General features: G+C 41.0%; 1 protein-coding gene across 1 annotated transcript in view; it reads left to right on the top strand.

Moving 5' to 3' along the window:
- EZH1 (enhancer of zeste 1 polycomb repressive complex 2 subunit) overlaps positions 1-24,192 on the top strand; it is a 66,220-nt gene that overhangs the window by 26,786 nt on the left and 15,242 nt on the right. The window contains exons 8-14 of the mRNA XM_083147514.1: positions 944-1,046; positions 5,344-5,507; positions 11,129-11,220; positions 13,919-14,099; positions 15,887-16,083; positions 17,433-17,524; positions 22,232-22,272. Of these exons, the coding sequence (XP_083003640.1) occupies positions 944-1,046; positions 5,344-5,507; positions 11,129-11,220; positions 13,919-14,099; positions 15,887-16,083; positions 17,433-17,524; positions 22,232-22,272 (870 nt within the window). The remainder of the gene's footprint in view (positions 1-943; positions 1,047-5,343; positions 5,508-11,128; positions 11,221-13,918; positions 14,100-15,886; positions 16,084-17,432; positions 17,525-22,231; positions 22,273-24,192) is intronic.

Here is a 24,192-nt window from a genome sequence, read left to right as displayed (position 1 = left end):
ATACCCACAATTGGTGACTAGGGTCCTTTTATCAATTGATTTTCTGTTTTTAATATATATTTTTTAGTGTATTTTAATTGTCATTAAATATTTTTCATTGATTTACTTGAAATATCAGATCGTCAGTACCAGCGCTGCTTTTCTTTTTTATTATCTTTCACCTTGCATATACCAACCTCTTTGCCATTTTCCACCCTATACTAAACCCTTTGCATTTTTCCTATGCCAGCTTCTGCCTTTTCCAGCACACACACATTATATATATATATATATATATATATATATATATATATATATATATATATATATATATATATATATAATGTGTGTGTAAATAAATATACACACACAGCTACAAATTGAGTAGATGTCAGAAATGACAGGGGGTCACATGCCCGGGGGCAGGTGAATCCGCCACTGGCCTAGTTGGAGAGTGGGCCTGGAGCTGCAGCTCCATCAGAACCATTGTTAATCCGGCCCTGCTACCAGGATTCTAAGCCTGACCTATATAAGTAGATTCCTCAAATGACCTTAAATGACATTAATATTTGCAGTATGTTCCCATTTGCTAGATATAAATAATAGTAATATCAAATTAATTTAAATATATGCATTTACAAATTAAATTGTACTGTTTCCAAATCATCCTATTAAACTATTTTATCGTATATAATTTATGGGCAAATTGCCTTCCACTGAGCTTCATTTGATTTAGTCTGTATAGATTCATCTGTAAAATGTGAACAGACTTCTGTTTTTGTTAAATAATGAATGCATTTGTTTTTTAGCAAATATTCTAGATACCTCCTTGTTTTATTATTATGTCTTTATCTTCTCTATTTGCTATTTAACAATCTTTTGTTCAGATAGCATTTATGGGTTTTGTGGTGGTGGTGGTGGTGATGATGATGATGATATGTATGTGTTCTTTTGATTTATGTAGGTAGCAAGAAAATCTGTAAAAGCTACCTTCCAAGTGACCTTATCTTCAGTGCTATCTCTGCTGTTTTTCCAGAGAGAGGTTTCCCTGAGGAAGTGAAAGAGAGGTAATTTTTCCCAAACTATGATATAGAAGTTCAATGGCCACATATCCATGTCATTGTGCTGAGATTACCTCTATAGCTAGTATCAGAGAATGCTTACACTTTGGAAATACTAACCTGGTTACTACAGATTGTGAAATTATTCCAATAAATATGATCTACAGATGTTAAGAAATTTGTGAGAGGCAAAAAGAATGTCTCTGTGTGGTGCACCAAAGAAATTTCACAATAAAATGTAACTTTTATTCATTAACTTTATAAAATTGGTAGCGAAATAAAAGACACAATACATACATATACAGACATGAACATGTGCTTTAAAAAGGATATTTCTATCCTCACAATGTGAGGCCCCAATGCCCGATGTTTATTGAATAAACCGTATATTTCACTTAAATAGTGTTATGTGTAATGCCTAGATCTGTTTAACTGTACTGATTAAATTATATATAACATTGGTTGCGCTGCTTCTGGGATCACCTCCCTTGGATTAGAGAGGGTGTGACTGGATATGAATTCCAACACTAAAGGCTTGAGGTTACGATCCCAACACTTTATTGTGTATATTATACACGGGCAATTTGATGTCCTAATAGTACAAATACATTTAACGGACAGTGGTGAATATAAACATAGGAAGTCAACTGGCAGCTGTCTCAATTTAGGTGTGCAATAGAAAAGGGTGATTAACAGTGTCAAAAGTGGCAGAGAGGTCAAGGAGGATGAGCATAGTGAAGTAACCTTTAGACTTGTGCTACATAAGGAGAGCTGCAGAACAGGAGAGCCATGCTTCAGTTATTGATATGAAGAAGAGCCCATTTTTATTACCAACATATTTGGTTTTCCAGAGTGTAAAAAAAAGGTACGAAGGGATATATGGATAAAGTTGGCAGGTATGCAAGGGGGATTTGTTAAGAACGGGGGAGGGGTGCAAGAGTCAAGAATGTTAATAAGGCAGGGCCCACGGCTACATGAGTTGTTTAATTTGTTTGTTCTTTAAAATGTAAATCTCTGCAATCATTGTGATGCTGACATTTATCCATGATCAGACTCTTCACTTGTATGATGTTGTCAGAGCTGTATTGTCTGGAGCACCTTTTGGTCTTTATAATGCCCCAGGAGTGGTTGGCTTGTAAAATATTGCCAATAATTAGATCTGATAAGGTGCATACAAATGGTGAAATGTTGGCTATGGACGATATTGATTTTCCCTTTAAGCGCATGGAGCCAAGTTTGGCTAAATTCACGTGTGATTTTGACTATGCGCAATTTGGCCTATAGCTAAATACACTGTATGTGACATTCAGAATTGCCTTCACAGTCTATTTTTACTTGCGTTACCGACCTTGCGGGGCCTTGCAGAGTATCAAAACAGTACAAACACGTTGCCACTTTGGCTACCTTTTCTTACCATTTTGAATATATATTCAAAGTCCTAAGCCAAAATTGCACCATGTGTATGCAGCTTTAGTCAGCATGCTGATTGATTGTGGAAGCCGGTTACTGAAAATAAGGGAGTAGCAACAGCGTAGAAAGACTGGTGAGCGGCCCATGAGGCTATAATTCTAAATGTATTTATTTGTTTACAGTTTCTTATATAGCGCAGCATAATCCGTTGCACTTTACAACTGGAATCCACAGTGATAAGACAAACTGGGTGTTTACAGACAGACATATAGGATGGAGGGCCCTGCTCGCAAGCTTACAATCTATAGGGAGATAGTGCCTATCCTTGTGTATCCTTCCTATCTATAGTATAGCAGTTCCAGCAAATTACCAAGAACAGTCCTGATGGGATGTAATTAGAATGAAAGCTTTTGAAGGTTATGTGGGTGGTTCAGGAGTTTAATAGGCTTGAAACGAGGTGAGTTTTCAGGGAAAACTTAAAAGTTTGGAGGCTGGAGGAGAGTCTTGTGGTTCATGGGAAGGCATTCCATAGGGTGGATGCTGCCCGATGAAAGTCCTGCAATAGTGAATGAGATCTGCTAATGAGTGGATGAGAGACGCAGATCTTGTGAAGAATGGAGAGGTTGGGACATATTTTGAGATAAGTGAAGAGATATATGTTGGTGTAGCTGGGTTAATTGCTTTATACGTGAGTAGAAGTCTTTTAAATTGAATGCAGTAAAATATGGGCAACCAATGGAGGGACTGACAGAGCGGATCAGCAGATGGTGAGAGCCTTGCAGCTGCATTTAAAATGGATTGTAGTGGTGATAGTCTTTTTTTTTTTTTTGGGAAGACCGGTAAGGAGATTATTGCAATATTCAATGCGGGAGATAATGAGTGCATGGATTACAGTTTTTGCAGTGTCCTGTGTAAGATATGGTCATATTTTAGATATGTTTTATAGATGCATGTAACAACATTTAGAGACAGATTAAATGTGTGGAACAAAGGACCATCAGAGTCAAGAATGACACCTAGGCAGTGAGCTTGTGGAATAGGGTGGATCGTCAAGGTTTCAACTGTTATGGAGATAACAGGTTGGTAGCTAGTCTTGACCGGCAGAAAAATGAGTAATTCTGTTTCGGAAATGTCGAGCTTGAGGTGGCGAGATGACATGCAAAATGAAATGGCAGAAAGACATTCAGTACAGATGGTGACAAATCTGGGGAGGATAGGTAGATTTGAGTATCATCTGCATATAAATGATCCTGAAAACCAAAGGAGTTGATCAGTATACCAAGAGATGAGGTATAGATTGAGAAAAGCAGAAGACCTAAAACTGATCCTTGTGGTACTCCAACTGATAAAGGTAGGGAAGAGGAGGTAGAATCACAGAAGCGGACAGTGAAAGAGCAGTTAGATAGGTAGGAAGAGAACCAAAAAAGGGCAGTAGACCTAGGTCAGGCATGTCCAATGTTGGCCCTCCAGATGTTTTGAAACTACACATCCCAGCATGCTTTTCAATAGTTTTAGCATTCTCTAATAGCAAAACTGTGGCAAAGCATGCTGGGATGTGTAGTTTCACAACATCTGGAGGGCCAACGTTGGACATGCCTGACCTAGGTATTGCAGTGTTTGTAAGAGAGTGGTCAACCGTATCAAAGACAGCAGAAAGATCAAGAAGAATAAGGAGTGAGTAATGGCCTTTAGATTTAGCAGTAAAAGAAAAATTACAGTATTTAACCGCGCTAAGAGAAGCTACCCAGGAAAAGATCTAAAAATAGATCACCAATTCTCTTACACTATACATGCAAACAAAAAAAGCAGATAATTCCTTGATGGTCAGATCATTTACCACCTTGGTCAGTGCTGTCTCCGTGGAATGTTGCAACTGAAATCCTGTGTGATAGTGTATGAGGCGAGTGCAGACAAGTCTCTCGAGTAGCTTGGAGTGGCAAGGGAGCTGAGAGATGGGATGGTAATAAGAGTGAGAGTTTGGGTCAGAATTGTGTTTTTTTTTTTAGAATGGGAGTGATCACTGCATGCTTAAGCAGAGAAATAAAGATACCAGTAGTAGAGAGAGAGAGAAAGAGATTACAGATTTTAATTAAGGTTGGGATAAGCACAGGAGACAGAGATTTACTGACTCTTGAAGGGTATAAGGTCAAGAGAAGAGGTAGTAGAGTAGGAGGAGGAGAGGAGTGTTACTTCATCTTCACTTGTGGATCAAATGAAGAGAAGGTGCCAGAGGGTAAATCAGACAGGGAATTGAGCATGTCGCTGGATGGGTTCGAGAATACCATTTCACCTCAGATTTTCCCAATCTTGTCCTTGAGGTAGGAAGCAAGTTTTTGTGCATGGATAGTGGCTTGTGGGGACAGTGAGGGAGGGTAAAGAAGTGATTTAAACGGATGAAAGCGTTGCTTGGGGTTGGTGGCATGAGAAGATATGAGAGATTGGAAGTATGCTTGTTTGGTAATGTCCAGGGCATGGGTCTTCAAACTGTGGCCCTCCAGATGTTGTGAAACTACAAATCCCAGCATGCCTTGCCACAGTTTTAACACTCCCTTATAGCAAAACTGTGGCAAGGCATGCTGGGATTTGTAGTTTCACAACATCTGGAGGGCCATGGTCCAAGGCATGATGATGGGAGTGGTAGGTGGACTTATATGTGAGGAAGTCACTTGGATTCTTAGATTAGCACCACTGATGTTCTACTTTACTTGGAAAATGATTTTTAATTAATCCTGATAAAAATAAATCTGTGGCACCAAAAACATAGAGGCAACTACTTTGCTTGGTTTTTAGTTTCAATACAGTGCTTTTAAAGTGGTATTGTTATTCAGTGGGGAGAAACTTTTAATGCAATTGCTATATTTATATTTTTAAGTTGAGTTTGTTTGTTTTTTAGGTACAGAGAGCTGACTGCAGCATCAGATCCCAATGCTCTTCCACCACAGTGCACTCCCAATATTGATGGCCCATCTGCCAAATCTGTGCCAAGAGAACAGTCCTTGCATTCCTTCCATACTTTGTTCTGCCGTCGCTGTTTTAAGTATGACTGCTTCCTGCACCGTAAGTGGAACAGCATATTGCTGCCCTTGTTAGTGAATGACCTGTTAAAAGCATGCTTCCTTCTAACGATAAGTGGTTTTAGTTTATAATGATAAGTGGTTTTCGGTCAAGGATTTTCTAACCAAAACTGAATTTTATTTTACACTACCCTAAATGTTTAGTTGCCTGGCTATGCAATTCCTGCCAAGTGATTGTACCAAACTTTCCTACTTTTGAAATGACTTTGTAGGGTGGTTGTGAAAGTAACAACTCTAAGCGCTGACATGCACTGCTACACCTGACAGGAATGTATTCAAATGTAAAATGTGCCCCAAGAAGGTTAGTAAAAGAATTGCCAGGCAAGAATATTTTGACTAGATTGCTGGCTGTCTAGTCAAAATCGCTGCTATTCACTGCTGAGGGAGACATTCATTAGGCGATCTGCAATGACTACCAGCCAAGTATATTAATTCTAGTATAGTCAAAATCGCCCATAGACAAAATTGCTTAGTCAAAATCGCTGGTGCATTTAGTCAAATCGCTTAGTCAAAATCACTGTGGTATCTAGTCAAAACGCTTAGACAAAATCACTTAGTTAAAGTCACTCACTAGCAAAAATCGCTCCGTGTGTACACCCCTTAACACTGTTTTGCCTGTGGGAATGAAAACATCAATCATATTAAATACAAAAACTTTTGGATTTTCATTATTTGCCATTTTAAATCACATGAATAAAATAAAATAGTGCTTCCTGTAATCCTGTGATAAATGTAATAGGGTCCAAGTTGGGATTTCATCCAAGAATGACTGTACTGTACAGTTTTTAATAAAACTATTAATTTACAAGTCAAAAAAATAAATCTGCTTATGTGATATGTATAAAATAAAATAAAAATAAGTAATGCTACATGCCAGTAGATTATTAAATTAAACAACTCAGCACAGACTTGCAACATAACATACAATATTAAAAGAAACAGATGGCTCTGAGCTAAAAAACCTCCTTCAAGTGCAGAAAATACACAATACCACATATGGATATAACTACTCTAACCATTGCACATAAAAAAAATAACTTCAGGTACATTACATGACATATTTGCATTCATACAATAAAAAATGCTAAAAAAATATTGTGAAATCAAAAATATATACATCCATACAAGGTTCTATAAAAATTATACAAAATATATACAGTGAGGATAAATCAAAGTGCCCCAGTGCACAGTTAATTACATTGACTCCAGTTTGACCGTATACCACTGATTAGATGTATGTACAGATGTAGCCCCTGCCATCCTTGGCCGGGGCTTGCCAGACCCTCCCCGCTGGCGAGCGCCGGCGGCATGGGCTATATTGAACTGGCATCTCATACGCACGCGTGTCCCAGTCTCTCACCGGGGACGCTGCGTAACCCTGCTCGTATCCACTTCAGGGAGACGGCCAGGATTAGGGTGGCGGGGGAGGTGGCGGGGACCGGGGGCAGGCTCCGTTGCCCAGGGGGCGTGCGAGCCCCCTGGCGGGGCTGGCGTGATGGCGGGGCTGGCGTTAGAAACGCCAGCCCTGCAAAGATGGGACAAGCCCCATCTGTATACTGTACACGACCATTCAAAAAGTTTGGGGTCACTTAGAAATTTCTTTATTTTTTTAAGAAAAGCACTTTTTTTTCAATAAAGATAACATTAAATTAATCAGAAATATACTTTACATTGTTAATGTTGTAAATGACTATACTAGCTGCAAATATCTGTTTTTTCATGGAATATTAACATAGGTATAAAGGGGCCCATTTCCAGCAACCATCACTCCAGTGTTCTAATGGTACATTGTGTTTGCTAATCGCATTAGAAGACTAATGGATAATTAGAAAACCCTTGTGCAATTATGTTAGCACAGCTAAAAATAGGTTTCTCATTAAAGAAGCTGTACAACTGCCCATTCTTTGAACTAGTTGAGTATCTGGAGCATCACATTTGTGGGTTTGATTATACTCTCAAATGGCCAGAAAGAGAGACCTTTCAAGTGAAGGCTATTCCATGTGAGAAATTTTCAAGAAACTGAACATTTCCTACAACTGTGTGTACTAGTCCCTTCAGAGAACAGCACAAACAGGCTCTGACCAGAGTAGAAAGAGAAGTGGGAGGCCCCAGTGCACAACTAAGAAAAAAGACAAGGACATTAGAGTTTCTAGTTTGAGAAATATATGCCTCACAGGTCCTCAACTGGCAGCTTTATTACATGGTACCTGCAAAACACCAGTGTCAACATCTACATTGAAGAGACAAATCCGCGATGCTGGCCTTCTAGGCAGAATGGCAAAAAAAAGCCACATCTGAGACTGGCCAATAAAAGGAAAAGATTAATATGGGCAAAAGAACACAGACATTGGACAGAGGAAGATTGGGGGAAAAAGTGTTATGGACAGACGAATCGAAGTTTGAGGTGTTTGGATCACACGTAAGAACATTTGTGAGATGAAGAACAAGTGAAAAGTGCTTGCTGCCATCTATCAAGCATGGTGGAGATAATGTGATGGTCTGGGGCTGCTTTGATGCTGGTAAAGTGGGAAATTTGTACAAGTTAAAGGGGATTTTGAATAAGAAAGACTCACTCCATTTTGTTATGCCATGCCATTCCCTGTGGACAGCGCTTGATTGGAGCCAATTTCTTCCTCCCAACAGGACAATAACCCAAAGCACACCTCCAAATTATGCAAGAACTATTTATTGAAGAAGCAGGCAGTTGGTATTCTGTCTGTAATCAAGCGGCCAGCGCAGTCACCAGATCTCAACCCCATTGAGCTGTTGTGGGAGCAGCTTGATATGGTATGATACGCAAGAAGTGCCCATCAAGCCAATCCAATTTGTGGGAGGTGCTTCAGAAAGCATGGGGTAACATTTCTTTACATTACCTCAACAAATTAACAGCTAAAATGACAAAAGTCTGAAAAGCTGTAATTGCTTCAAAGCAAAGTTTGAAGGACAAATTTATTTCAAATGAAAATATTTTTTTCTAATCTTGACTATATGTTCTATTCATTTTGCAACTCGTTTGATAAATAAAAGTAAGTTTTCATGTAAAACACTAAATTATTTGGGTGACCCTAAACCTTTGAAAAGTAGTGTACCTCATAATTTAATTTACACATTTTGTTTAAATTGTGGTATTTTTGAAAAATCATTCTGTCATATCTTATGGGAATGCTCTATTTACAGGCAACTTTGTCTGCTGTAATGGAAAATATTTGCCGTACTGGAATATCTGTTCCTCGTCTCTATCGTAAAATTTACTTTTGGGTTCTAGATAACCTACACTATGTTGCAATAAGTAGTTAATCTGACTGGTCAGAGTAACAGAAGCCACAACATAGATGGCATCTGAGAATCTGTGATCCCAGTTTTCACAAATGAGTGTAATTAGTGAATGACCCAGTCAGCCATAAGGTATAATAACATATGTAGGAATACTATGCCCAGGTTCCATAAACCTTGGTCCCGATAGACAGTCTCCTATTTTGCACTACATTCATTATCTAAAGCCTAGACAGATACATTTAGTTTATCAGTTTGTATTCCTCCCCTTCCTTAATCCTCTGTTATGATTAGAATAAATGTGGGAATGGACATCCATATGCCTTTATATATTTCTATAATAATGCATGCCATCATATTGGTTTGTATAGGTTTTCCAAGCCTGTAAAACCTCTTCTATCTTATCCAGTGTACCCTCTTTAGTACTAATCTTTAGTATTATTTTAGTCTGTCCAGTCTCAAAATGCATGTGCCATGGGAGCTCCTCCAACTGCTCCCAGTACAGTATATGTCGGGACAGACCATTTAGCAATAGGAGCATTCTGCAATGGGAAGTATATTTATCACAGGAAGGGGGCCGGACAGCAGGGTGCAGAAAAGTGAGGGTGGAGCAGAAGGTGGACATGGTCTAATATGCTTGTATATAAATGATTGTGTGAGGTCTATCCTGTCCCCACTATTAGGGTATATGGGACAGATGTAGCCAGAGAGGAGGCCCCTCCAGACCACTTGAACACGGGGTAAGTATGGCAGGGAAGGGGGCAATGGCTTAGAGTGGGTTTGGTGGGGCAGAATAGCAGAGGGGAGGAAGAGCAGCAAATAGAGTGGAGTGAGTCTTGAGAGAACAGCTGGAGCATGTGGTCGAGGAGACTCAGGGGACCTGGCATATTTCTTAGTGTCTATATAATAATTGTGTAAAGTGTGTTCCATCTTCTACATTCATTCACGGTAGGAGCTGGTACATACACCACTCCTCCTAACTGCTACCACTGCTAATGAGATTCGACAGACCTATCCAGAGAGAGGACGACCTATCAAGGTACAGGAGGTGAGAGGGGGTGGAGGGGCAGAGTAGCAGAGATGTATATTTATATCTAGTGGAGGGCAACGCTTAAGAGCGGAAGTTGTAGGATGTGTGTGGGGGGATCAGGGCTCACAGGAGATCCACTGTTAGCAAGGACCACAATACACATACAATACAATATAAAAGACCCAGAGGGAGCTAAAAGGATATAAATAGGAGGACAATGTCTCTCTTGAAAGCTGATGATAAAGACGAGATGTAATGGAGCCGATTTAAGCCAGCGGGAAAAAGTTTTTAAAGTCGGATGTTAGATTGTTCGGCTTTCTCCCCGGAACTTGGCACTTATAATGGTGTGTGTTTTTAACGCTCCGAATGTAAATCGGATCCGACTTCTGACTGTATTTTCAGAGCAGAAAGCATCTGATATTTAAGACCCACCCAAAATGCAACGTATAGTATAACAGTTGCAGGCCAGGAAGTAATGAGAGCTGAGTTAGCATGTTTCCCCAAAACAGCTCTATAAATCAGACATAGTTAGAGCTATGTCTGTTTGGGTTAGCAATGTTTAAATCAGTTTTAAGTTCAAAATTAGAGCACATTTGTAACAAACAGTTTAAACAGTATTTCTAAATATAAAAAAAATGCAAAGTATACTTTGATTTGTCAAAATAGCTGATGTACTGTACATGTTATGTTTTCACCATGCAATGCACCTTATGTGCTTTGGGATGCTAATCATATGCACAATCTGCTTCTGCTGATTAAAATTAAATACATTGTATGTAATTCACACAATGGTGCACCATATAATGTATTAGAGTTGCAGCTAGTGGGCGTCTCAATAACCAGCCCATCAAATGCATCATTAGAATAATTATGCGGTGTAGGCTGCAACCACTTAGTGTCCATGTCTGAATCAACCCCATTGTATGTGCGTTTAAGTAATAACCAAATCATCTTTAAAGGGGTCCTGTTGTATAAACACAAAAGAGACAAACATTTTATAAGTTGAATAAATTTTCACATTTTTCTTATGTAGCAATTTCTAGCTAATTCCCCACTGATGTCACAAGTGATCAGTTAATTGGAGCTAACATGGCTGCTTGTAGAGATTGGCAACTTTTTAAAGTTTGAAGCATTATTCATTTGTATATTCTTAGTTGGAGCTTTATAGTGAAACCTTGTGTCAGCAATAGTATATAACAGTGTATCATGAACTGCCAACATCAGTATACTGCATAGAAGCAAGGCTTTTAGAATAAATCCTACTCCTATAACTAGATTTTTCTATTTATTGTTTGATTTAGCCTTTCATGCAAGCCCTAATGTATGCAGAAGGATAAACCGAGAAATTAAGATGGAGACTGAACCGTGTGGAAATCAGTGCTTCTTATGGCTGGTAGGTTTTTCTCCGCTAATGTATAAGATACATAATATAATTTTTTTTTTGGATATTCACTGTAAATTGTACCCATATTTACACACAGTGAAGGTAGCCATTTTGTGTTTTGAACCAATAGTCCTGAAAATGCAATGGATGTCTTCCATAGGAAACTGTGCTTGAAGCATCCGGTACTTTGTGATGCCTTCAGAAATGTCCTTTAGATACTAATGTACTGAAAGTCTACATTTCCATGAGACTATGACTTTCCTCCTCATTGTTCAGTCGATCTATCTACAGTATATGGGGGTTATTATGGTTTGTTCGCATCCCCATTTCGTTCACACGGGGGAGTGATGTGCGTCTGCACATGCGCAGACGCGTTTCTGCGCATATGCAGACGCAGGGTGCGTGTGGCCACGGCGAACAAGGTGTTCGCAGGGCGCACGCACCCAACACTGCGGGCTTGGGGTAGAGGGGGATAGTCATGCCCATGGGCGCGCCCAGAGTTTAATGGGTGTTCCCATGCGACATGGGTGATGGGGGTGGACAGCTGACATCACCGGATGTCAGCTGCTCGCCCACTTCCTCTCAAGTGTGCACGCAAATCTTAGGTTACCCGAGAGTAACCTTAGTCATGCGTGCACCTTCCACATAATTCGATGGTCGGCGATCATCGAATGATGTGGGTGTTCCCCATAGCCTTCAAATGGAAGTTTATGTTAAATAGAATGCATTCCCTTTTCTTTTGATCCCGATGTGCAGCCCCACAGCATCAAAATTGAATAGAAATATAGAATGTGCATAACGAAAAAGGATGTCCCCTACCATTTTAAATGTAAAAAAAGGAAATAAAAGACACTGCATGTATACCAGATTCAGGAAATTTTTAAAATGCATTGTTCCACTGCTACGGGATCAAGTAGGGCTGGAATACTAATCAAAAACTGGATGTTTTTTTTTACCTGAGTACTCTGTCAAAGGATTGAATCATCGTTTATGTGTAGGCAAGTATGTGGGGGCAGTGTTCAGTGTTTTTATTCAGGCTTATAACATTCTGCAGTGACAATGGAAGGGGGGAGGGGGGGTATACAGAGAGATAGACCTAAAAATATTCAATGTTATGGAGCAAGATCCAGAGATCCTCAGGTTAAATGAGTGGATACTTTCATGTCACCCAGGTTGTTTTAGCTTGCTTATCAGTTTACCCCAATTCCTCTGTTGACAATGGACTTCCAGCAGAGAGGCTGCACATGTGGTTCTTGTGGCCTCAGATTGGCTGAGAGGAGCATGGTTTTGTGAGCTTTAATCCATGCTGGTGGATCCACCTTGACCCTTTGCAATCTTTCTTATTTACAGAAGTATCTAGACCAGTGTCCATGCCTTACTTTTTTGAAGGACCAAATTATTTTTCAGAGGCGATAAGCATTACTGACGGATAGGGCAGACTTTTATGTAGGGGATTGTTAGGATTCAGCTTCATTCATGCTAGAGTTGCATAGCAGGGCTGTCTGTGAGTGGCAACCGAATAAGGACTTTAGGCAGATATAGCAGAAAGTAGAGTAAACATACGTATGTACTATAGTACAGAAAATATAATCATACTTATGATATAGAAATTACACCAATACTAAGTATATCTATCAAATAGATCATTTAAGTATTTAGGCATAGAAAGTAGTACCCTGCACACAGAATAATTGTCCTGTCTGTACAAAAAATCAGTCATTGTCCATACACAGCACCACCTATAACCTAGCACAATTTGTGAGGTATAGCAAAATGGAGGCATTGCACTCTCTGTATAAAACAGGGACTTGTACAGATACAACTGTCCTGCCAGGAGAACCACAATCTGAATCTAAATCTATTATTTGTTAGAATATGGGAACATAACACAAAACTTCCTGTGTAGTAAATTCTCACACAATCGTCAGAGTAGATTTCTCTAATGGTGTGTACACAGGGGTACAATCAGCATGAGATTTTGACTATATAATCAAAATCGCACGCAGATCACATGCAGATCTCACAGATTTTTAACCATGCAATCCCTATGCGCGCTCCCGTGGCAGCACAAATCGAAACCCAGACAGTCAGGGCAGCAATGACTATATAGTGCAGATCTGCACTATATCGTCCATATCGCATGCATGTCGGGTGGCTTGCTGTGCAATTCGATCCCGATGCGATCTGATCACATCGGATTTTAATAGCAAGCCTAATCAACCGTGTGTGCCCACCATAAGACTAAACCATGTTTATTGACATTTGTAGCCATGTGACAGATTGCTATTCAGTGGCATAATCCCAACATCCTATGTTATAGCAAAAATGGCCGCAGAAGGGGGAGAGTGCAGGGACTTTTCTCTTACACGTTTACTTCTTTTCCTAATGAGCTCTTTCCTTTTCCCTGACAAGATGCCCCCACCCCACATAATAGAAGGCAAAGGCATGTTGTAATAGGCCAGAGCAGGTACTTACTGACTGTTGTGCCTGTACTCATGGGACTAAAACTTTCCTTTTACACACACTGGTTTTATTTAACCTATGCAGTCACAGATAACCTGCAAGCAGACAGTGCAGATTGTGTAGAATATGTGTTCATGGGAAAGCAGTGTGATAGTTGAATTCACAGCTTTACATGTACTCTTTCTGTAATTGCCTGTTAGTACTATAATATGCTACTTTTTGCTTTCAACTTTCTATCTTTCAGGATGGCGCTAAAGAGTATGCTATGTTGAACAACCCCAGATTTAAATGCTTGGGGAAGCGTAAAAGAAAAAGCCCAGCTGTCACTGCTTCCAGCTCCAATGCTTCCTCATCGTCAGTGGCTGAAGCCAAGGAAGTTGACAGTGATCGAGATACTGGGAATGATTGTGCTTCTAGCTCTTCAGGTGGGGAGACAAGTTACAATAGTTAAAGGAGGGAAGAATATTTTCTACAATAAATTGTAGGAGGACATTGAAAGTACAAGAACCAATCATTTCAAAGTAATAATCTTACATCATTATTCATAGATTAAAAAAGGGGTATGACTGGGGGGCCAGATGCATTAAGCTTCAAAAGTGATAAAATTAAGAGTGATAAACAGCCAGCCAATCAGCTCGTACCTGCCATGTCACAGACTGTGTTTGAAAAATATCAGACAGGAGCTGATTAGTTGGTTGTAAATTACTCCCCATTTTATCACTTTTGAAGGTTAGTGCACCTGGCCCTTAGTGAGAAGTGGGCATAGCTTCTTGCTTATGTGGCTGTGATTGGGTGGATCTGGTGGGCTTTGGATAAACTGCAATGGAGCTTGTGAAAGTAAGGATGGGCCTTGCTATATATTGATTTATACAATAGGCGGAACTCCACGGACTTATTCAATAAATAATTATATTGTGCAAAATATTTTTAAGGCATCTTATGCAGGTGTGACAACGTTTGAAAACCAAACAGGTATTTTTTCATCAGGTCCAAGATAAAACAATTGCATGATGCAATCAAACAGAAAAAAAAAATACATATATATATATATATATATATATATATGCAAAGTATAAATAAGCGGCACTCGGAGACTCACGTACTGGTGAAGCGGTGGAAGTTTTATTCCATGTGCCCATGTGGGCACATGGAATAAAACTTCCACCGCTTCACCAGTACGTGAGTCTCCGAGTGCCGCTTATTTATACTTTGCATATCTCCAGAGGATTCACTCCCTCTAGTCTGAGGGCACCGGAGCAAGGATTCCCTGGCTTACAGTCTCCAAGACCTGAGTGCCGGTCACATTGGATTATATATATATATATATATATATATATATATATACATATATATATATATATAAGGTACAGAGGTCCGGCACTCCCACTCCAAATATGTAGCTTTGTCCGGTGCCCTCACGAAGGGGTAAGCATGTAGGTTGGAGGTGCGGTGCTCGGGCTTGATGATAACAGAAATAATGCTCAGCAAACGGCGGCTGTATATATTTTATATATATATATATATATATATATATATATATATATGGCACTATTCCAATTGAGATAGCTTGGTTCTGGTGCCCCCAAGTCCAAACAGTTTGTCCAGATGGAATATAAATACGTAAAGTGGCACTCAGATCCTCCAAAATAATGGTCTATCAATAGTTCATTTCTTTAACAGAAACATCATCAGGATACATATAAATATATATGTCTGGGGTATATGGTCTTGATGCGTTATAATAGATTCGCTGTAGTAATCCACTATACCATTTGTTCTGGTATGGAGTAATTTTGCCATAAATGTCTATGTATACAATCATTATGCCCACACTACAATTTTTAAATGCCACCTTGTTAACACTTGTTCAATGTTGACAAATGACAAAGTCTATATAATTATGTTAATGATACAAATGTAAGGGTAAACATTAAGGTTAGTATGTAAGGTCGACATTTTAACCTGTCAGCTTAATTGTAGTGTAGGCCAGCTCCAAGTCAACTTTGTTCATGTCTATAATTATCAACATTCTATATTTCGCAAAATAAAACTGAACCCATTTGGACCTGTTTGTGCTTCTGTTTCTTAATTTCCTAGTTTCTGGCTGTATATTTAGGTAAAGTCTATATTTAAAATGTGTCATTTAGGAAGTATAATCTGCAGTGTGTAATTCTTCTCATACTGCAAACTCCTTATTCTCTTTCCATTGCAGAAGGTAATTCACGCTGTCAAACCCCCACCAGACAGAGACAGGGAAGTGGAAGTGGGGACTTGCCTGAAGTGTCGGAGCCCAGTGAGCCAGTAGAGTGGTCGGGGGCTGAGGAATCTCTTTTCAGAGTCTTTCATGGAACATACTTCAACAACTTCTGCTCCATTGCAAGACTCATGGGCACCAAAACATGCAAGCAGGTAGGAAACTCCTGCTGATCTCTTTCATGGGGGTGACTAGCCACAAGGTTCCATAGTCATTTTGCAGATTATGTTATTGTGTTAGGCGTATTTAGTGATGATCTCATCGCATAGGGGTCCAAAAATGGGTTGTGCACATAAACATTGTGCAAGTATACCAAGGAACGTGGCATCTAAATGAACCACTCCCTATAAGTCGTAACTACATTGGGTCAGTTTCTTTTTATGTTGTGGTTAAAGCCAGAAACAAAGAAGTATAAACTTTAGCCAAACAATATTAACAATTTTCCAAGCACACTAAGAACCATTGGTACACTGGAAATATGTGCAAATGCTAAGGGGAAATGTCATAGCTTCCACATGTCATGAGGTGAGTGTTATCACTGAATATGTACAGTACATTCGTTTCAGCTGGTAATGTGGATTCTGGTGTGGGTAAGATAACATACCATGGCAGCGGGATGTCCATGGCATTCTGCTTAGGTACATTATTATGTATGTGGGTTGGGAAACCTAATTAAGTCTTTTTCTGCTTATACTTTCCAGTAATCATTTTAATGGAACCTTCCAGTGGTTCTCATACTGTGCACCATATTATTTATGGTCATTGCCATATGTAAAATCAGTGCTGATTGCGAGTCCTTTACAAAATGTACTTACTTTAATATTTTTTTTCCGAATTATCTAAATAATAAAACTTTTTTATTTTAGGGGTGCCATTAAAACAATTGTAACACTCTAGAGTTCCAGGATTTTAAAAAGTTGGGAACCACTGGACTATTCTGTTTATTAGAAGATTTCTTATCTATCATTCATTAATATTCAGCACGCCCGATATGTCATTCATCGTATACCTGTTAAGTGTGTACACAGCTTAACTGTCATTTTTCAAACCCAGCCTGTAACATTGCAGTTAGGAGCTAATTAGCTTGTAATTTATCTCCATCTACTTTATCACTCTCCAAAGCTTAGTACATAGAACTTGGCATGGAATGGAACTTGGCATGGAATCTGGTGCCACTGCATTGTATGCACATCCTATGCCAGACATGGCCAATCTGTGACCCTCCAGGTGTTCTGAAACTACACATCCCAGAATGCCTTGCCATAGTTTTGGCATTCCCCAATAGCAAAACTGTGGCAAGGCATGATGTGAGGGTTGTATAAGTGTTGCATATCAAATTAATCTGTACAAGCAGAGTCTCACAAACCTGGTGAGAGAGTCTGATTGCCACAACTACAGAAAAACAATGTATGAGGACACATCTGTAAAGTATACTGAAACTATTATTATGTTATTGCTAGACTCCTAGCAACACACTGTTTTTTGTTTTGTATGTTTTGCAAAGGTTTTTCAGTTTGCTGTGAAAGATTCATTTATTCTAAAAGTGCCTGCAAAGGAACTAATGAGTACTGCACAGAAGAAGAAGCGTAAACACAGGTACGTTTGCGGTAATCATCAGTGTGCAAGTGACAGCGGTAGTGACAGCAGTAGACATCAGTATTATGTAGTACCATGTTTTAAAGTACTAGATATGTAAAAAAAAGGGGGGAAAAAAAAAAAATATATATATATATATATATAAAATCACTAAATTTAGCTTGGATGTGCTAGAGATGTTGTGCTTGATTTAACCATAGAGGTAAGTCCAGCAGAAAAGTGCAATTTTGTACTTTGGCAAAACCATGAAAGGGACAAATGTAACATTTGAGGAAAATATATGGAATTGGGAGCAGGACAGGTCCATATTCAGCTCCGAGTGCTTACCTAAATCTGTATACTATTTGTTACCTGCCAAAGTGTATTTTCACTGTATGCAAATAGCATTTCTGCCCAGTAAGGTGATTTGTACCTACAGTAACTTATGTGTGTTTAGATTAATTTAGTGGAGGATAAAATCACACAGTGAAGAAAAAAAATACATGGCTACGGTACTTACTAATGTGTTCTGGCTGCAGCTTGCTCCACACTGAGGGCAGGATGCACTATCATCTGCAGCCCTTCCCTGCTGCACATCACCTGCTACCGCATAGATAATTATTGCATATGCACTAACATATGCGATAATTATCGCAAAGGACAGCTCTTGCATCAATGCGCCCAGCGATGTGGCAGTGGGTCCCCAGTGGCTCCCCCTCCTCCCTCACCCAGCCAGCTGCTGCTGCAGGGCCAGGGACTCCGCCTCCTCCTCCCTGCATGCGGAAGTGGAAGTACGGGGCTAGGAGGAGGGGGGGGGCATGCATCATCGCGATAAGAGACCCATTGCCTTCTATGGTAGTACCCCCCCTTCGCGGTAACCCGGCGATCAGGTTTTAGTGCATTACAAAATGCAATAACGGGGTTTTTACTGTATTTTTGCATTAGTGCAACCCGCCCTTACAACTGACAGGGAAATATATATGCACACACAGTGGCTGACGGCATCTCTCACATTCCGAGGTCACGCACTGGGGGGTCTCACACATAATACACTGTTGGGTAAGAGGAGGACGTCACTACAAAAGGTAAGTACCGTCATTATAGACTTTACAGAGAAATCAGGTATCCTGATGATAACTCAACACCATGTGATCTACATGCATATGGTCGAAATTGTCAAAAGGTTGGCATCACAGTAGTCGACAACTAATGGCCGACACAAGTATTTTTGGAAAGTCTTTGCATTTGTTTCAACTCTTTCATAGTTTACCATGCACGTGGACTACGGTTGGGAATGGTAATCTGCCCCAAGCATGACAAGCGAGCGGTACACTCAGACCTACAATTTTACTTACAGTTCACACCCTAAAACCTTTTCACATGTTAGCCTCCTGCATGTCGACCATTTAGTTGAGCTAGACACTGTCATCATTCTCACTGTTCACTGACCTTTTTAGCCAAACCCAAAAAATCACCACGGCTTTCTTACTTTCACCTTCGGCATGGGGTTTTCCTAAGACACATGCACAAGTAAATATGACCTTGGGATAAGTAGAGGGCTTTCTTGTGAGTTTTCCTAAGGCTCAATTTAAGCAGATTTCAGTGAAAAAGGAGGATTCTAACTTTTTTGCTTTTTTACTTTACTCCTTTTGCTTTGCCTCCACTGTCTTCCCTGGCCGCACATCACTGGTCAGGGATGGCTCCTGATACCAAAATATTATTGGTTCTTTAATGACATTTTTCTCTAACTATAGAATGATATATACTGTATCAGGGACCCTGCTAAAAGTTCATGTTTGGTTTAAATGGGTGTTCTTGCTTAGAAGGGGGCATAGAGATGGGCCAAATAATTGCATCCTATATGTGGGTGACCTTTCCGAAAATATGCATAGGTTCAATATGCCGGCTCTTCCAGCATGTCTTTCCCATTCAATATTTGACAGTGTCCCATCAGCCTCATCGTTGAGTATTGGTGTGACAGGCATTTTATGTGACCGTGTAGTATGTCTGGCATTAGCTACTGCCTGGGACAGGCATGCTTTTCTCATCTGCTTCCTTGCCGTATGCCCTGTTCAATCTTTCCTTTCCAAATATAGTATCTTTCATTTTTTATTTATTATTTTATTTTATTTTAGCAGTGCAGAATTTAAATGCAAGTCGAATGTGACTGGATTTTCATATCTCTTTGTTTGGACTGCCCCCACTTGCTTATTTACACATACTGTAAATAACTCTGACTAATCCTAAAATCAGATGATACGCCCTCTTTGAACTTTGTTTTGCCTCCTGTTACAGCCCAGTTATATCTACTCCTTTGCAAGTGGAAATGTTCCTGAAGGCACTGTGCTCTGCCCGGCACAGGGATCACAAACTGTGGCCAGTTATGAAAAAAAATTGTCTCATGTTAAAAGTTTACAAGGGAGGTGACCCTACAACAGGAAGTTAATAATTAGGAGATCATTACCTTGTTTACCATGGTGTGGGGGCAGGGAATTACAGTACAGGGGAAAAATGCAATTAAGTGGGGTATTCAATGTCAGGCGCTCTTACAGACAGGGGAAATCGTGCCTGACACCTATTCAATGCTGCCGTTTCCGACAGCATTGAAGGCGGATTTTGACAAAATAGACCTGACTTTGAAACCGGTCGGATGTGTTTTGCCTAAAGCAACTGTGAATTGTCATATTCACGGCTGTCTCTCAAAAATGCATGGCCGTTACCGCCGACACGCCCCCTTTTCGCCACTTGACAGGTGGAACATTGAATTCCACCTGTCAAGTTGCAGGCAAGCTGCCTGAAGACGGCCCAGGATTCCGAGTGCTGGGATGTTCCGACAGTCGGAATCCCACATTGAATACCCCCCATAGTCTAAATTCTACCATGGTAATGGACCCCTTATATCACAACCATGTGACACGCAAAAAAGGATGGAGGAACAAGTTCTTAACATGTGAACCAAAATGTACTCTTTCTGACTTGCTTCGCTCGCCACGCTTTGGGCACAGAGGTTACTAAAGACAATATATATTGATGTGAATAGTGAGAGTGCTAGCCCACCGACCTTGCTCCTCCTGGACTTCTAACCAGGTAGAACACGGCTAGGACCTTGGTAGAGGGTGGTGTAAATGGTTACACCGGGTCATCCGACCCGTCTCCCATTTACATCAATGGGGGAAGTGCAACCTGTGGACCGCAGCGTCCACAGGTTGGACGGGGGGGGGGGGGGGGGGCGCACGGACAGCCTGCGCTGCTGTCTGCTATACTCTGCAGACAGCAGCAGCGGCAATGGAGGAGGTGAATGGATGCCTTTTTGCGACATCCATTCACCTCCCGGACGACAGCTGGGAGGGGGGTGGGGCTGGGGGCAGCCCAGCAGCTTTCCTTTGTGCTGGGTTGCCCCAAACACGGCGATCGGTGTCCCCGGCGGGGATTACCACGGTCCCGGCGCTTGGAGATGGTGTCATCTCCAAGCGCCGCCTCCGTCTACACTGCGGGTGGGCACCACAGTGTAAACGGTGTAAATCCCGGCTCCAAGCCGGCTTGGATCCTTTTTCCAAATGTCGGATCCGGGATTTTTGGTGTAAAAGTGGTATTTGTAACTACCAGAGAAGAGCAGTTTGGTAGGGGACTGTCCTCGCCCAGTAAGTGTGTTTTTCTGTAATGTGAAATATGAGCAACAACATTATTCAAGCAATCAAAGGAACCTCCTTGTGAAGCATAGTGCTTTGTGCTCATAATATATTGCATACAGTGGTGTATCAGACTTCAGATGTAAGACAATTGTCTAAACTTAGCAATAAGGCTAATGAGTTGAGGCCTTTGTTCTCTTGTACAATGGAGGTACAGTAGTTGAAGAGCTAGGGATATTCTATCACTGTTCTGTCCTGCATTGTAGAGGTGTCTACATTGCTGGTATTGGTAGAAATTCTAATAGTGTTGGAAAAAGGGCTATGGGGCAGGTGCATCAAGCCTTCAGGAGATAAACTGCCCACCACTACTTGTCAGCTTCTAGTTATCTTTTGTCTAGCACACTCTATAAAATGACAGTTAGAAGCTGGCTGATTGATTGCGATGTGTAATATCCCTGTTTTGTGTTTCTTAAAGTTAATACACCTCTCCCAATGTCACACCAAAAAAAACCACATCAACTGCATAAAGTGGTTGTATTCTGAAGAAAAAGCCTTATTAAGCTTTTTGGCCTGATTCAGAGTTGAACATTACATTATTGCCACTGCAGCTATGATTTTGTATACTATGGCTGCGCAGAAATTTGGCAATGTTGCAGAAGCCAAGATTTGTATTGAGATGCCAACTGGAGGCATCTCGTATCCATTGCTTGTGTACAAAGATGCAGACAGTGGATGAGTGGACACACACCATGGCTACAGGAAGTAAGACGTCTTATAACTGCAGGGGATATGCACATGTTTTTGTAGACACCCCTCTTCCCCCACGGATGCCATAGCGGCACATGCACAGTGCGATTTTAAAGTAACAGAAAAAAATTGCTCTATAGCGTGAAGCATTGACATTGCCGCCATCTCTGAATCAGGTCCTTTGTACACTATAGAAAAGGAGACCATACATTTCCCAGGTTTCCAGAGATTTCACACAAAAAGAACCTTGTGTGGCTAGTTCATATGGCTTCCCTAGCTGCCCAAGTACCCATTTATCATGTGCCATACATACTGTAGACAAGTGCATCATATTCTTCTCTTACTGCTGTAGGTTGTGGGCCGCGCACTGCAGAAAGATTCAGCTTAAAAAAGGTATGCTGTCCCCATTTTTACATGGCTATAATTGTTCATTGTAATATTGAGATTATCAAAGCAGACTTTGTAAATGTAAAAATGTATTCCATTAAAGGTTGTGCAGCAAGCGAGAATGGTTACACAAGGCAGGAAAGTCAAATTTGTTGCAGATTCTGATATTTACTATAAAAGTATTTTTCGCTGGGCCGAATTCACTTAAAATTGCTCGCACCCCTATAGAGGGATTCAGTATGAAATCCCGGCGGTCGGGATCTCGCTGCGCTCGCCACGCTACGCTCGGCACGCTAATTTATTCTCCCTACAGGGGTGTCGTGGACACCCACGGAGGGAGAAAGTGTCAGGATTTCGGCGGTCGGCGGTTCGATTCTACCTCTATAGGTGCGAGCAGTTTAAATCCCGGCGGTCGGGATCCCGGCGTTCAGAATCCCGACGCTGGAATCCCGACCGCCAAAATCCCGACACTTTCTCCCTCCAGGGGTGTCGTGGACACCCACGGAGGGAGAAAGTGTCGGGATTTCGGCCGTCGGGATTCTGAACGCCGGGATCCCGACCGCCGGGATTTAAACTGCATCCCGTTTATTTATGTATATTTAATGCACAACTGCTGATCAGATCTGCAGAGAACTACATAAGCATTTATTAGGACTAAAGAATCATTAATGCCTTGTCATTTGGTTTGTAGAAAGGCCTTACGTGTTATTAATACTGCACATCCGATTCTACCTCTATAGGTGTGAGCACTTCTAAGCAAATTCAGTCCGCCGTAAATGGCGCCTGGTGCCGTGATGAGTGCGAATCATCCGCACCTAATAGGATCGACCGCATAATCGTGAAAATCTTCTAGTGCACTATACCGCTAACGATGCACACTCCCGAGGGTCAATAGTGATGTCCTCATTTGTTTGTACATGTGGGACAATAGAGGATATTTCTAGCAAGAGCAGCATGGCCCCCGCTAATTCTCCCCCACCCTTGCTTGTTGTGCCTGGCATCGTCAATCGTGCACTTGCTGATGCCAGCACCCCCGCTGTGGCAAACGCAAGATTTTCAGAGGGGGGTTTCCCAGTGTAATCCAAAATCATCCACTGGAGTAAATCCAGGAATCTGACGGGGAGAGGTACCAGTCCTGGAAATTGATATTTTACAGTACAGATGGTCTATAGTATAGGTTGTTTTAAATATTTCAATAAGATAAGTGGTCAGGAAAAGGTTAAACCTATAATAAATAAATATACGGTACTTATGTAATATCTGGGCTCCCATTTTCTTATGAGACCGCGTCCCCTCGCGGGGCTCGCTGCGCTCGCCATGCTTCGGGCACGGTGGCTCGCTGCGCTCGCCACACTATATAAAATCAACTCCATGCGTAGTTGGATAGTAGGGGTATGAAAAAATGGGGTGCATTTAACATGGGAGCCCAGATAATACATAAGTACCAAATATACAAACAGAACCAGTACTGCACTTTCTAAGCTCACAATCTCCCACTCCATGGTAAGGCTCCTGTTTATTCCTCCTGGCAGCTACTCTCTGGTCCATTACAATGTTTGAGGTCAGAGATCCACACATACAGTAAATGAGGTAGAAGAAGCTGGTACACTGGGCATGTGCAGCAGCTCTGCTCTTTCCCTTACACTGCATGATGTGCTGGCAGGTCTATTGATCATATTACATACCAGCTATTGTCACAATTTAAGACACTTGCCAATAGGAGGGGGGTTTCCAGGCATCAGAAACCCCCTGCGTTTGCCTATGCGCCGGACTAGATGTTGTTGCATCTCATCTATTGTGTACCCAGCTCTGTGTTCCATAGGTCTTTCCCATTGGAGATAGTAGTATAGGGGCATTTGTTGTTGTGTGTACTCTGCATAAATGTGCTTTATGAGTATGCATACATCCTGCATCTGGTTTTCTTCT

This window comes from Crinia signifera, chromosome 6 (assembly GCF_055691185.1).
Source record: "Crinia signifera chromosome 6, ASM5569118v1, whole genome shotgun sequence".
Classification (NCBI taxonomy): Eukaryota; Metazoa; Chordata; class Amphibia; order Anura; family Myobatrachidae; genus Crinia; species Crinia signifera.
The sequence above is the reverse complement of the archived record's forward strand: the minus strand, read 5'-3'. Positions and strand labels throughout refer to the sequence as shown.